We start from the raw sequence: 12,588 nt of genomic DNA on the forward strand, positions 1-12,588 counted from the left end.
AGGAGATGGGATTGAGACCCACTACATAAGTTGTTCATGGTGGTAACCCATTCTTTGTGATCGGAGATCCCGTGAATTAGAATTGGCGAGACAAGCTATTGGATAACTGAGAGGAGAATATTTATTTGACAAAAATCCACTCCGCCATGATGCAATTCTCTCCTAATCTGTATGGTAGGCTGATATTTATCTTAATGTGTTCTGAATGGCTTGGGTAGGCAAAGATGTTGTCCTACAGAACATCTAGAAAGAACACACCTATATGAGTTAGACTGTTAAACGTCGCGGTCTGTGAGAGTTGGGTGTTCTCTAAAAACTCATGAAGAGGCCCCGGAGTATGACATATATGCTCCTACCCGCGGGAAAGTTTTCAGCGGTCTAGTATCGGTCAAGGCTTTTACGTGAAACTTGTTTGCACAAAACTTGCAGTTCAAGGCGTAGTCCACTGTTCAAGTTGTGAACGAGTGTAGCGTGGAGTTCTAGGTGGAAGTTCAACTTAACAGTCTCCACCGAAACACCGGTATATAAACAATGTTTTGGAATGGTAGGCAAATTTATGTGCCTCTGGGATCTGGTGGGGGATTGTTGGAATTATTGGGCATAACCCATATAATAATTCATATTTTGCGCCAATAATTCAAAGTAAATCCCAGAGGCTCATGTGGCCCATCCATGCATGACAAGGTTGTGTGGAAAATTGACCAATGCCACGTGTATGCGCTGTTTTATCACGCGAGAAGAAAGTTGAAACAATTGACGCATAAATGGGAGAAGAAACTGAACACTTCGTGTGAGTTTTAGTGCGCTCGTTTCTTCTCTCCTTAATGGTTTTTAGTGCGTCTGTTTAATGGTGTTTATTGCACCGGTTTCTCTTCTACTAATGAAGGCCAGTTTCAACTCTTCTCACGTATATAAGAGGTCGCTCCTCTGTTGTTCCAAGCAGCACAACAACCTTTCATCTCATTCCAAAGCATTGAGCCGCCTATCTCTTTCCCATCTCTCTTCCTGGCGTGCACCGGGAAGTGAAACAGCAGGCCTCCGAAACCCCGCCTCTTGTGATCCGGTACGGGAGAGGGGCGATCAGGTTTTTGGGGAGCGTCCTTACGCGACTGCTGGAGTCTTGTTCATCGTGGCTGCGAACGGCGACATCACTGACGACGAGTTCCCCAACGACGACTTCTTCCCCGACGTCAACGACCTCTTCAGCGACATGACGATCGGGACATCTGCACCTTCTGCTGCTGCGCCGTATGCCATCTTATCCTCATTGTTAGGGCTAGCATTTGGTTTATTGCTAATAGCAATTGACATGCATATGATGTATTTTGCTTATGATTTTGATTGCATGACTAGTCTCAACGAATTGTTGCTAGTTTCTAGTTTCATCAATATATTGCTATTCATGTTTTATCCATTATTTTTCTGGATTAAACTAAATGGGAAAATGCCTAATTATTCATCAGTGTCTTCGGTGAATCTTGCAGGATTCGGGCGGTGATTGTCTTAGGTGGATCCGATCTTTGTTCTTCTATGTCAGTGTGTCTTCTGGTTGGGTCATTTTGATCTATGCTTGTCTTCATCGGCGGTGGTTGCTATTCTAGAGTGTTGATGTTACGCGGTCTTAGCACAATGACTTATCAACTGTTTACTATAACAAGCTTTGCCCGGCTCCAAAGAGGAAGGGGTGATGACGGTGGCATGCTTTCTGCTTGCTCCAGTATTTTTATTGTTTCCGGTGGTCATTGTACTGCAATGATTGATGATGAATACTTTATTTGTCCCGTAATATAAGACGTTATATTAAATGTAATAATGTCTAATATATTACGGGATGGATGGAGAAGATCATAAGTTTTCTCGCAAAAAAAGTAAAAGAAAAGAAAAATACGTGAAAAAGAACCGAGGCTGTGGCCTCAGCTGGGCGGCCCAGTCTCGCGCTCCCTCAGGCGAGGCTGCCCTAGTCTCACTCAAGCGAGACATAGGCGCGCCCCTTCCCCTGTTCTCTTGTCTGAAAAGAAATTCCCCTGTTCTCAGGGGCAAAAAGTTGAGACAGTTCCCCAGCGCAGCGACCTGGTGCGCCGGCGGCTCGCCGCACCGGTGGCGGCAGTCCAGCCAGGGGTTAGTCCCGAGTGGCGCATCTCTTTAACTGTGCTCCGCTCCCGATGTTTCCTCACGAAGGTGAGGCAGCGATTCGCGCCGACCCGGCGCAGCGGCGGCTGCAAGTGCAAGGTCGCCGGCGAACGGATGCCGGGGGCTAGATCAGCAGTCCGTCGACGCGCTTCTTCCGAGGTGAATCCTACGAAATAAAATCTTCCTGGAAAAGATTCCGGTCAGTTGATGTTCTGGTTGCAGTAGCAAGCGTCTTGTTTGAGATTTTTTGTTACCCTAGTTACAAATTCCGGTCAGTTGATGTTCTGTACTACATGCATTCTGGCTAGTGCCTTACCTTCCTGGTAGTACTCATGGATTACATTTCATCAGTTAATCTTGTTTTCTCACTCACACGCCTGAAAATTTAGATTCAACTGTGGATTTTTTTTACTGTTAAGTAAGTAAAGGAAATATGAAATCAAAGTTAGACTACAGTTCTCGACACATTTGGAATACTTGTTTGAACTTCTTACATTGTTACATAATTTTACATCTCCAACAGATGGAGTCACTCTTCACCCCATATTATATCCAGAAACCTAATTATGACTCACATCTAGAGGAGAAGCTTCTCTGCTGGACAATGTTGCTAAACATGAAATGCAACCTAATCCGAATGAAGTTGACATGACAGATAATATGTAAACAGGAGTAGTACTAGCCAAAATATTTTGATAAGACTACCTGATCATACAACACCCCTATGACGAAGAATGCACTGAAAGCAATCATGAAGGCAACCTTATAGCCCGTTCGTTGTTTTGACATAGTGGTGGCTGGAGGTGCTTCTGTTGAATCACACTTTTGAATGAGCATTGAACCACAGAGCCTTGCATTCCCATCAAAGCTCGAAGTCTCAAATGTGTTAAACTGGCCTCCAGATGGAATAGGACCTTCTAGGTCGTTCTTGGAAATATTGAACGCCGAAAGGGAGTGCAGGCTGTTCAGTCCAGATGGGATTGGGCCCATGAGATTGTTATTGGACAAGTCTAGTGCCAGAAGACTTGTGAGATTGCATATTGACTGTGGGAGCTGTCCCGTCAAGTCATTCGAACTCAAATTGAGAGAACGGAGGGATTTCAGCTGACCGATCTCCCAAGGGATCTCACCAGTGAATTTATTGTTGCTTAAATCCAGCACTTTAGGGAAAGCATTCAATCGGCGGTATTGTCGTGATAGAGCAGTATAAATAGTTAGTTTGAACACCCTTGGGTCTAAATGGGCTTTAGTCTTCTCTAACTTCAGCATTGGCATATCCATCAGTGTTGTTGGAATTCCCTCTGTGAGGTTGTTGTTTGATATGTCCAGATAGAACAGGTTGCTTAGGGTTTTGATCCAGGCTGGTATTGATCCAGTGAGTTGATTGTTAGCTAAGTTTAATATTTGTAAGTTTGGTAGCTTCGATATCCAAAATGGCATATTACCTAACAACTGGCAACCTCCTATATCCAGGACCTGAAGATTCTGAAAGCCATCAATTATGTCATCCTCAGGCATGAGCTCTGCCATGAAGTTATCCCCGATAAGCAGGATGGTAAGCTGCCTGCAGTTCTGTAGAATGTGAAGTGCATTTGTGATATTTACGAATGAGTTGAAAGCAAGTGAAAGGAAGGCTAGGTGCTTCGAATCGCCTATTTTTGGCGACAGTTGTCCATGCAAGTTGTTTGCAGATAGCCGCAGGGCAATGAGTTTGCTGCAAGAGTATATACTTTCTGGAATTGTGCCAGTGAAGTTGTTGTACAGAAGGTCTAAAGTTGTCAGATTGGGAAAGTTGGAGAAATCAACCTTGTTAAGTTCTCCACTGAATTTGTTGCTCTTGAAGTCGACTGTTATAAGATTTGTGCAGTTACTCAGAGCTGATGGTAGGTCCCCTGACATGTTGTTGCGGTCAAAATATAACTCCTCCATTCTCTTGAGCTGACCTATAGAATCTGGAAGCTTGCCACTGAAGTTATTCCTTCCAAGATTCAGGGTCACGAGATTGCCGAGGTTGATTATGTGCGCACCATCCAGTACTCCATGTAACTCATTGTTACGGAAAGACAGGTGCTCCAACGAGGTAGCACGGAAGAGTTCATCTGGGAGGGTTCCACTGAGGTTGTTGTAGCCAGCATTGAGCACTCTCAGAACAGAGCAATCACCAAGTCCTCGGGGGATGCTACCACGGAGTTTGTTGTAACTCAGATCAAGCACAGCGAAAGATGGTGAACCGTTGCAGAAATGAGTTGGTATCTGCCCAGTGAAGCTATTATTGCTGCCATTGAGCGCGATAAGATTCTCCATTGATTCCCATATGGTGGATGGGAACATCCCAGTGAACGAGTTACTCGATATGTTTAGTACCTGCAGAGGCCGGGGAGGGGTCGATGATGGCAGCTCGTGCAGTGCTCCACTGAGGCGGTTGAAGCTGACATCTAGAACAACGATGCTGGGAGAAGACACCAATCCCCGCGGCAGGCAACCGGACAGCGAGTTGTGCGAGAGGTCAAGGAGCTTCAGGCCGTCGAGGCTACCAAGGGACTCTGAGATGTTCCCCTCGAGGCTCTTAGAAGCCAGCGAGACACCGGCGACCGCCCTGTCTGTGCCGCAGGTGACCCCCTCCCACTCGCAGCAATCCTCGCCGTCCCGCCATGACGCCGCGAGGCCACCGTCCTGCGAGAGCCCCGCGAGGAATCGGAGAAGGCAGATCTTCTCCTGCTGTGTGCAGGAGCTGGTGGGGGACACCAGGGAGATGAGCAGCACAAAAGCAAGGCGAAGGGAAGCCATTGGTGATTTTTCTTTTTTGCTGTGTTTCATGTAGGGGGAATGGAACAGTGTTTGCTGGTGAAACTAGCATGGAAACCTGATGGTGTTAAATCGTGCCCTGGCTGGGTAGTGCAGCAGCGGTCCAACGGAGGAAGAGCGTGAGTTCCCATCTGGGACTCTGGGTTCCGAGCTGGGGTTCAAGTAAACCGCGTGGCCGTGGCACCTATATATCAGTAGTTGTGATGCTTGTCCAGAACGGGATTCAGCATAGTTGAATACAGAATACTCCTAGCTTTGCTTCATTTTTTAGGTGAATAGTTGAGTAGTACTCGTATGTGCTTACCCACTTGGCTCAAGAAGACCATGACCCGATCGTTTGTTGGTTGTATTCCTGTGGATGCTATAGATTTCTTGTCGTTGATTCAGACTCTTCTCGCATTCAGCTTTTATTTTTACCATTCTCTGTCTAGGACTTGTCACTCCTTTTTATTGTTCATGGCTTCGGATACAGTGGTTCTAGAAGTTGAGAATATACACGTGATTTTACTTCATTTACCTTTTATATGCAAACACTACGAACCCTGATGGGGGGGGGGGGGGGGGGGGCAATCTAGTTGTAAAATCATCAGGGCGGTGTTACTTCGTGCCACACGTGTGGCACTTACCATTTGGGAAAACTTACTGTGATAATCATAACAGTTTTGCTAAAGCACATCTAGATGTGACATAAGTATTGCACATTTAAGTCATATGTCATTGATCTTACATTGAGATTCGTGTGAATAGTTTCTTTCTCTTTTTTCTTTTTCTCTTTATGCTTGATTCACTCACTTAGATGTGCAATAATTAGAGCATATCTAGATGTGCCCTAGACACACCCCATAACATAGACCTAGATGGCTCCCTCGGTCCTCAACAACAAAAATCATGGCTTAGAGCATCTCCAACCAATCCTTATAATCGGTTAGAGGAGGATAAATTCACGTTTTCTCCTCTAAAGTGCATCTAACCCTGGCGTCCCGTGGCCCTTAAATATACCCGGTCGCCCACCCGTGGAGTAAAAATTCTCCTCACCTCTCCTCTTCCATTCCACCGCAACCCAAGCCCCCGCCGTAAAAAATGGCTGGATCTAGCCTCCTTCGCTCCCCGCCATCGATTAGAAGCGCGGATCCGCGCAGTCCCGAGCCCGTGGCCGCGGTGACACTTCCTCCTCCCGCGACGGTGGTTCCCACTTCCCCTACCTCCCACCGTCGTCGTCACCGCAGATGAAATACATCGGCGTGCGACAGCATCGGTGGGGGATTGGAGATCACCAACTGCGAAACACATGAGAAGATTTGGACGGGATCTTGCCACTTAGCGATGCAGGCAGCGCGATGGTATGACCTAATGTCGATGCATCTCCATGACGCCAACGCCCGGGGCAACTTCCCCGACAGCTTGCCGCAGTTGACGCTCGTTGACCCGTGGGTGGCCAATACAGAAAGATCGGGAGGCCAGCCAGCACCTTGAGGCGGAGCAAGCCGACGAGGTGCACATGGTGGATCTCCATTGTGTGTACCCAAAACATGTCGAGGAGGAGCTAATGGTGTCCCACTAAGGGGCCTCTCACCATGTTGACTCCCAGCCTGGTGGGCCGGGCTGAGGACTCCTTGTCGGTCGCGTCCTGGGCCATTTCGGGTAGCCCATGATGATTATAAGGAAGATCCAGAAGGCTTGACGTATACTCCAAGACGCTGGATTTGTGGAGGACCATGCCTCCCCATACGTAGCTGACTAGGATCTTGTACCCTAGGACCCTCTGGTACCTATATAAACTAAGGGGCCATGCTCGTAACAGACAAGTTAGATCATACAATCCCGTGGTAGATTACCTCTGTACGCACTCGAACGCAATAAACACAAGGAGGATGTAGGGTATTATCTCTTCGGAGAGTCTGAACCTGCGGAAACCATGTGTCTTTGTTGCCATTGCTCCTAGATGCCTAGCTTACCCTGAGATATTCTTGATTTAGCTCTGTCAATGGTGGCCAATGCAGGTCCCGCTAGGTGATCGTCGCGATGAGAGTCAAGATCAACGCTTAGATTGAAACCAACGCACTTTGTGGCAGGCCATATGCTTGTCTTCGGCGGCGTCAACTACGTCGCCAACTCAGCTAGCCACCTCGTTCAGGTCGAGTCCTTTGCTCCAGGTCGGATCATGAGGTTCATTAGCATGGAGTACAATGTGGATCTTCACGAAGAACTGATCTTCTTGGGCCTGGTTTCGTGCTAGGTCGAAGAGCAGCACGGGCCGCTTCCCTTGGCCTTGATGTCGGATCTAGCCGAGGAGGAGGGTGAGAAGCCTTCCCCCGGATCGATGTCAGATCGGGTCCAGGAGCCGTTTTCCCTAGTCGTGGATTCACATTAAAGTTTGGGAGAGTGTGAGAAACCTCTACCAGGATTGACCTCAGGTCGGATCCCGTAGCCGCTCTCCTCAGACATGATGTCGTATCAGGGCCAGAATGACCGTGAGAATATTCCATCTCGATGTCAGATCAGACCCTAAATCCGCTACCCTTGGTCTCAATGTCAAATCGAGCTCAAGAGGAACGTGTGGAATCTCTTTCGGGATCGATGTCAGATCGAGCCCAAGAGGAACGTGTGGAATCTCTTTCGGGATCGATGTGAGATCGAGCCAAAGAGGAACGTGTGGAATCTCTTTCTGTGTCAATTAATATGGATCGGAGGGGGTATTGTTTTTCTAGTTCTATACAAAAATGTTAATCATGTACCAAAAAAATAGTCATGTATTTAAAAAATTAAATGTATTTTGATTAAAAAAATCTTGATATATACAAAAAATATACAATGTGTATAAAAAGAGTAGTCATGAAACACAATTTTTTTTAAATGCTAATTATGTATTTTGAAAATGTTCAAATATGTTTTAAAAATGTTAAACGTGTATAAAAAAATGTTCCTGATGTATACGAAAAATGAGAACATGTATTAATGTTTCAGATCAAAACATAAATTTGAAAACAATAATTAATCATGTATTTTAAAAATATGAACTTGTATACAAATGTTTCTGATGTATTAAAAAATGTACAATATGTATGAAGAAAAGGTAGTCATCAAACACATATATTTGAAAAATGTTAATCATATATTATTTAAGAAATTTAAACTTGTATAGAAAATAGATAAGATGTATAAAAAATGTACAATGTCTATGAGAAAAAATAGACATCAAAATATATATTTGGAAAAAAATGTAATCTTGTGTTGAATTTTTTTTAACGTGCATTAGCATAATGTTTCTGATGTATACGGAAAATGTACATTCATGTGAAAAAAGAGTAAACATGTGTTGAATAAAAATGAAAAAAAGAAGAAAAACCTGAAGAAAACAGATGAAGAACAAAGTAACTGAAAAACAAAAGACAAAACAGATGAAAACCGATAAATCCGTACTACTAGAGCTTGGCAATGCGGCGGCCGGCGGGGCGGCGGCTCGGTAAATCCGTGCTGCGGAGCGGGGTGCCCGGTGGCTAGGTATGTACTCAGGGGCACGCTCCGTCGCGTTGCTCTGGCTCCGCAGTTCCCCGCGAGGGAGAGGGCGAGGCAACGGCCCGGAACCCCGGAATCGTGGAGCTCGCAACGCGCGCCGCCGGGCAGATGCCGTCGGGAGGACAGCAGTCCGGTGACGCGCTGTGCGGAGGTACGGCCTCCAAAAAAACACCTGCCGCGGACGGTTTATTTTTCGAGATACGCTGCTTACCAAACCTGTTCAGTGTACTGTTGTGCTTGTTCTAAGAAGATTTTGTGATGGATTTTTGGCATGCTGTTCTGTGATAGCAGTGACTCGTCGTATGCACCATACTACATCAGTTCATCTTGCTTATTTAGTGTAGTAGTATACTGATTTTGCATGAAGCAAAGTAAACTGTGAAAAATTTAAGTTTCAGTGCAGAATTCGTTTTCCTGAAAGGAGAAGAAAATACACAGCACACCAACAATATGGGATGGGTTACAGGTACAGAAAGCTTCAGCCAACAATCTTACATTTTTACATACTTGTAAATCTCCACGAAATGGAATCATGCTTCGCACTAGAATAATTTTGTAACTCTAGTTATGACTTGAACCTCGGGAAGCTTGTTTGACGGGCATTTTGCTAAACCGAAAAGCAGCCTGATCCCAAAGAAGCGGAGATAGACCGATATGGAAAGTGGACAGTCCTAGCGCAAAAACCTTGATAAGACTAGCTGATCATACAACACCCCTACACCAAAGAACGCGCTGAAGGCAATCGCGAAGGCGGCCTTGTAGTCAGTTTGTTTGGTTGCCATGGTGGTGGGTGGAGGTGTTGAAGCTGGACCACATTTGTGAGTGAGTATAGAGCCACAGAGCTTTGGATTCCCATCGAAGCAAGAATTTTGGAATGTGTTAAACTGACCTCCGGATGGGATAGGACCTTCTAGGTCATTGTTAGAAACGTTGAATGCTGAAAGGAAGTACAGGCTGTTCAGTGCAGCTGGGATTGCACCAGTGAGATTGTTGTTCGAGAAGTCCAGTATTTGCAGGTTTCTGAGATTGCATACTGATATTGGGATCTGTCCTCTTAGGGCATTGAAGCTCAAATTGAGGGAAAGAAGGGATTTCAGCTGGCCGATCTCCGGAGGGATCTCACCAGTTAATTTATTGTTGCTTAGATCCAGCACTTTGGCGAAAGCAATGGGTATGAGGTACTGAAGTGATGGACCCTTATAAACTGGTAGTTCGAAGACCCTCGGGTCTAAACTGGTTGTAGTCTTCTCTGACTGCAACATTTGCATATCCAGCAGGTTTGTTGGAATTTCTCCAGTGAGGCTATTGTTTGATATGTCTAGATAGAAAAGGTACTTTAGGTCTTCGATCCAGGCTGGTATTGATCCGGTGAGTTGATTTTCAGATAATATCAACATCTCTAATTTTGCTAGCTTCGATATCCAAAGAGGTATTTTACCTAACAACGAGCAATCATTTAAGGAGAGGACCTGAAGATTCTCAAAACCATCAATGAAGTCATCCTCTGGCATTAACTCGCCCCTCAAGCTGCTTCCCATAAGCAGTGTGTTAAGGTTGGTGCACCTCTGAAGAATGTGAAGCGCATTTGTGATGTTTGTGAAAGAGTTTATAGCAAGTGAAAGGAAGGTGAGGTGCTTCATATTGCCTATTCTTGGTGAGAGCTGCCCATGTAAGTTGTTGCCAGATAGCCGCAATGCAGTCAGATTGCTGCAGGTATACAAACTTTCTGGAACTCTGCCGTTGAAGTTGTTGTACAGAACATCTAGAGTTTTGAGCCTAGGCAGGGTGGAGAAGTTGACCTTGCTAAGTTCTCCGCTGAGGTTGTTGCTCTTGAAGTTAATTGTTACCAGATTTGTGCAGTTGCTCAGGGCTGATGGCAGCTCCCCTGACATGTTGTTGTAGTCCAAATGCAACACTTCTAGTCTCTCGAGCTCACCAATGGAATCCGGAATCTTGCCGCTGAAATTATTCCCTCCTAGGTCTAGTGTAACTAGATTGCTGAGCTTGATTATCTGAGCACCGTCTAGCACTCCATCTAGAACATTGCTAGGAAGTGAGAGGTACTCCAGTAAGGAAGCATCAAAGAGTTCATTTGGGAGAGTCCCGCGGAGGTTGTTGTGTCCAGCCTTGAGCACTCTGAGCATGGAGCAGTTACAGAGTCCAGGAGGGATGATGCCTGTAAATTGGTTGTAACAGAGCTCAACTACAGCTAACAATGACGAGCTGCTGCAGAAATTATCCGGTATTAGCCCAGTGAAGCTGTTATTGCTGGCATTGAGCACAACCAGATTGTCCATCACCTCCCAGGTGGTGGATGATGGAAACCGTCCTGTGGACAAGTTTCTTGAGATGTTCAGTACCTGAAGAGGTCGTGATGGGGTTGAAGATGGCAGCTCTTGCATGTCTCCTGCGAGGCGGTTGAAGCTGACATCAAGGACGATGATGCTACCGGACAACACCAGTTCTAGTGGTAGGCCACCCGACAGCGAATTGTGGGACAGGTTGAGGCGCAGAAGGCCAGCAAGGTTGCCGAGGGATGGTGTTATGCGCCCCTCAAGGCCCTTCAAAGCCAATGAGACATCTGTGACCTCCCCATCCTCGCCACAGGTGACCCCTTCCCATTCACAGCAGTCTGTGTCGTTCTGCTTCCAGGACGCGGCGAGGCCACCGTCCCACAACAGACCACTGAGGAACTGCAGGAGGGACCCCTTCCTCCTTCTCTGTGCAAGAACTGGCGGGAGAGGCCAAGGAGATTAGCAGCACAAGGGCAAAGAAAATTAATTTTCTGCTGTACCTCATGTATGGAAAATGGAGTGGCTGCATGGTTTTTGTGCTGAAATAAGCGTGGAAGCCAGATGCTTAAGGTGTGCTGTAGTTGGGTAAGACATGAATGGTGGTCTAATCATGAAAGAGAAATGAGGGGCAAGAAATAAAATTGGGGTCAACGAAATCACACACCAGCCCCCCAGCAGCTTCTTAGTTCACACTGACGTTTCAGTGTTTGGCTATTGGCTGCCTGCTATACTCTAATGGCAAGTCAATCGCCCATTTTTCCTGAAACTGACCGTGCAAAACATATCTTTTCTGGCCATCCTTGACCGAATCCTTATTGAATTTTAACAGCATATCGCAATTAAACTTGAGCAGACATCTTCCGTTACCACCTTCACTAAATAAATCTTACTAATACTGATAAATATTATCACTTCTTGATGCATTCTTTGCTTAACAGGAAAAGACGTGAATCCAAGAAAAGGAAGCAGTTTTTTGGAAAAATAAAAAGTTGAGAAAGAGTTGAACAACAGTTGCTGAAGGCTTCCGAAGATTTGATCAGCAAGATAGTGTTAGAGAAATAGCAACTTGATATTATCAGGAGGCAAAAACCATCATATATACATGTACAAGGGGAGGCCAAAAGCCAGAATGCGAAAAGCCAAAGGCCATAATAAATATAACTCTAACACCCCCTTCAAACTCATGGTGGATCCACAACACTGAGTTTGGAGAGGTAAAATCTATGTTGCGCTCTAGTCTGGGCCTTCGTGAAAAAGTCCGCCAACTGTAACTCGGGAGGCACATACTGAAGAGCAATAATATAGTCCTGCACAGCAGCACGTACATAGAAAGCATCAACACCAATATGCTTGGTAAGCTCATGCTTCACGGGGTCCCGTGCAATACTGATAGCACCTGTACTGTCTGATAAGAGTGTAGTTGGTGTAGTAGTAGAAACACCAAAATCCTCGAGTAACCAGCGCAACCAAGTCACCTCTGCCGTGAGAAGAGACATAGCTCGCAACTCAGCCTCTGCACTCGAACGAGAAACTGCAGTCTGTTTCTTCGTATTCCAGGCAATGAGAGAACCACCAAGAAAGACACAGTAAGCAGAAAGTGAACGGCGATCCGAAGGATCACTAGCCCAAGTAGCATTTGAATATGCCTGGAGCTGTAACGAGCTGGAACGAGGAAAGAAGAGGCGGTGAGAGATCGTGCCACAAAGATATCGTAGAACACGAAGAAGGTGACTGTAGTGAACCGAAGTGGAAGAAGAAACAAACTGACTCAGGATATGGACAAGATAGGAGATATCTGGACGAGTGACAGCGAGATAGACAAGATTCTCAACAAGATGACGAT

At 45.8% G+C, this 12,588-nt stretch overlaps 1 protein-coding gene and 1 pseudogene across 1 annotated transcript; both read right to left on the reverse strand.

Moving 5' to 3' along the window:
* Positions 1–1,985: 1,985 nt before the first annotated feature.
* On the reverse strand, positions 1,986–4,917 carry LOC123143870 (receptor-like protein 2). The gene is made up of 3 exons (XM_044562869.1): positions 2,836–4,917; positions 2,447–2,450; positions 1,986–2,314 (listed from the first exon to the last, which is right to left on the reverse strand). Exons 1-3 carry the CDS (start codon positions 4,915–4,917, stop codon positions 2,031–2,033), a joined length of 2,370 nt encoding a protein of 789 aa, XP_044418804.1. The 3' UTR covers positions 1,986–2,030.
* Positions 4,918–8,836: 3,919 nt separating this feature from the next.
* On the reverse strand, positions 8,837–11,250 carry LOC123143869 (receptor-like protein 2; annotated as a pseudogene).
* Between the last annotated feature and the right edge of the window lie 1,338 nt (positions 11,251–12,588).

The sequence above is a fragment of the Triticum aestivum genome, chromosome 6D (genome assembly GCF_018294505.1).
Source record: "Triticum aestivum cultivar Chinese Spring chromosome 6D, IWGSC CS RefSeq v2.1, whole genome shotgun sequence".
Lineage (NCBI taxonomy): Eukaryota > Viridiplantae > Streptophyta > Magnoliopsida > Poales > Poaceae > Triticum > Triticum aestivum.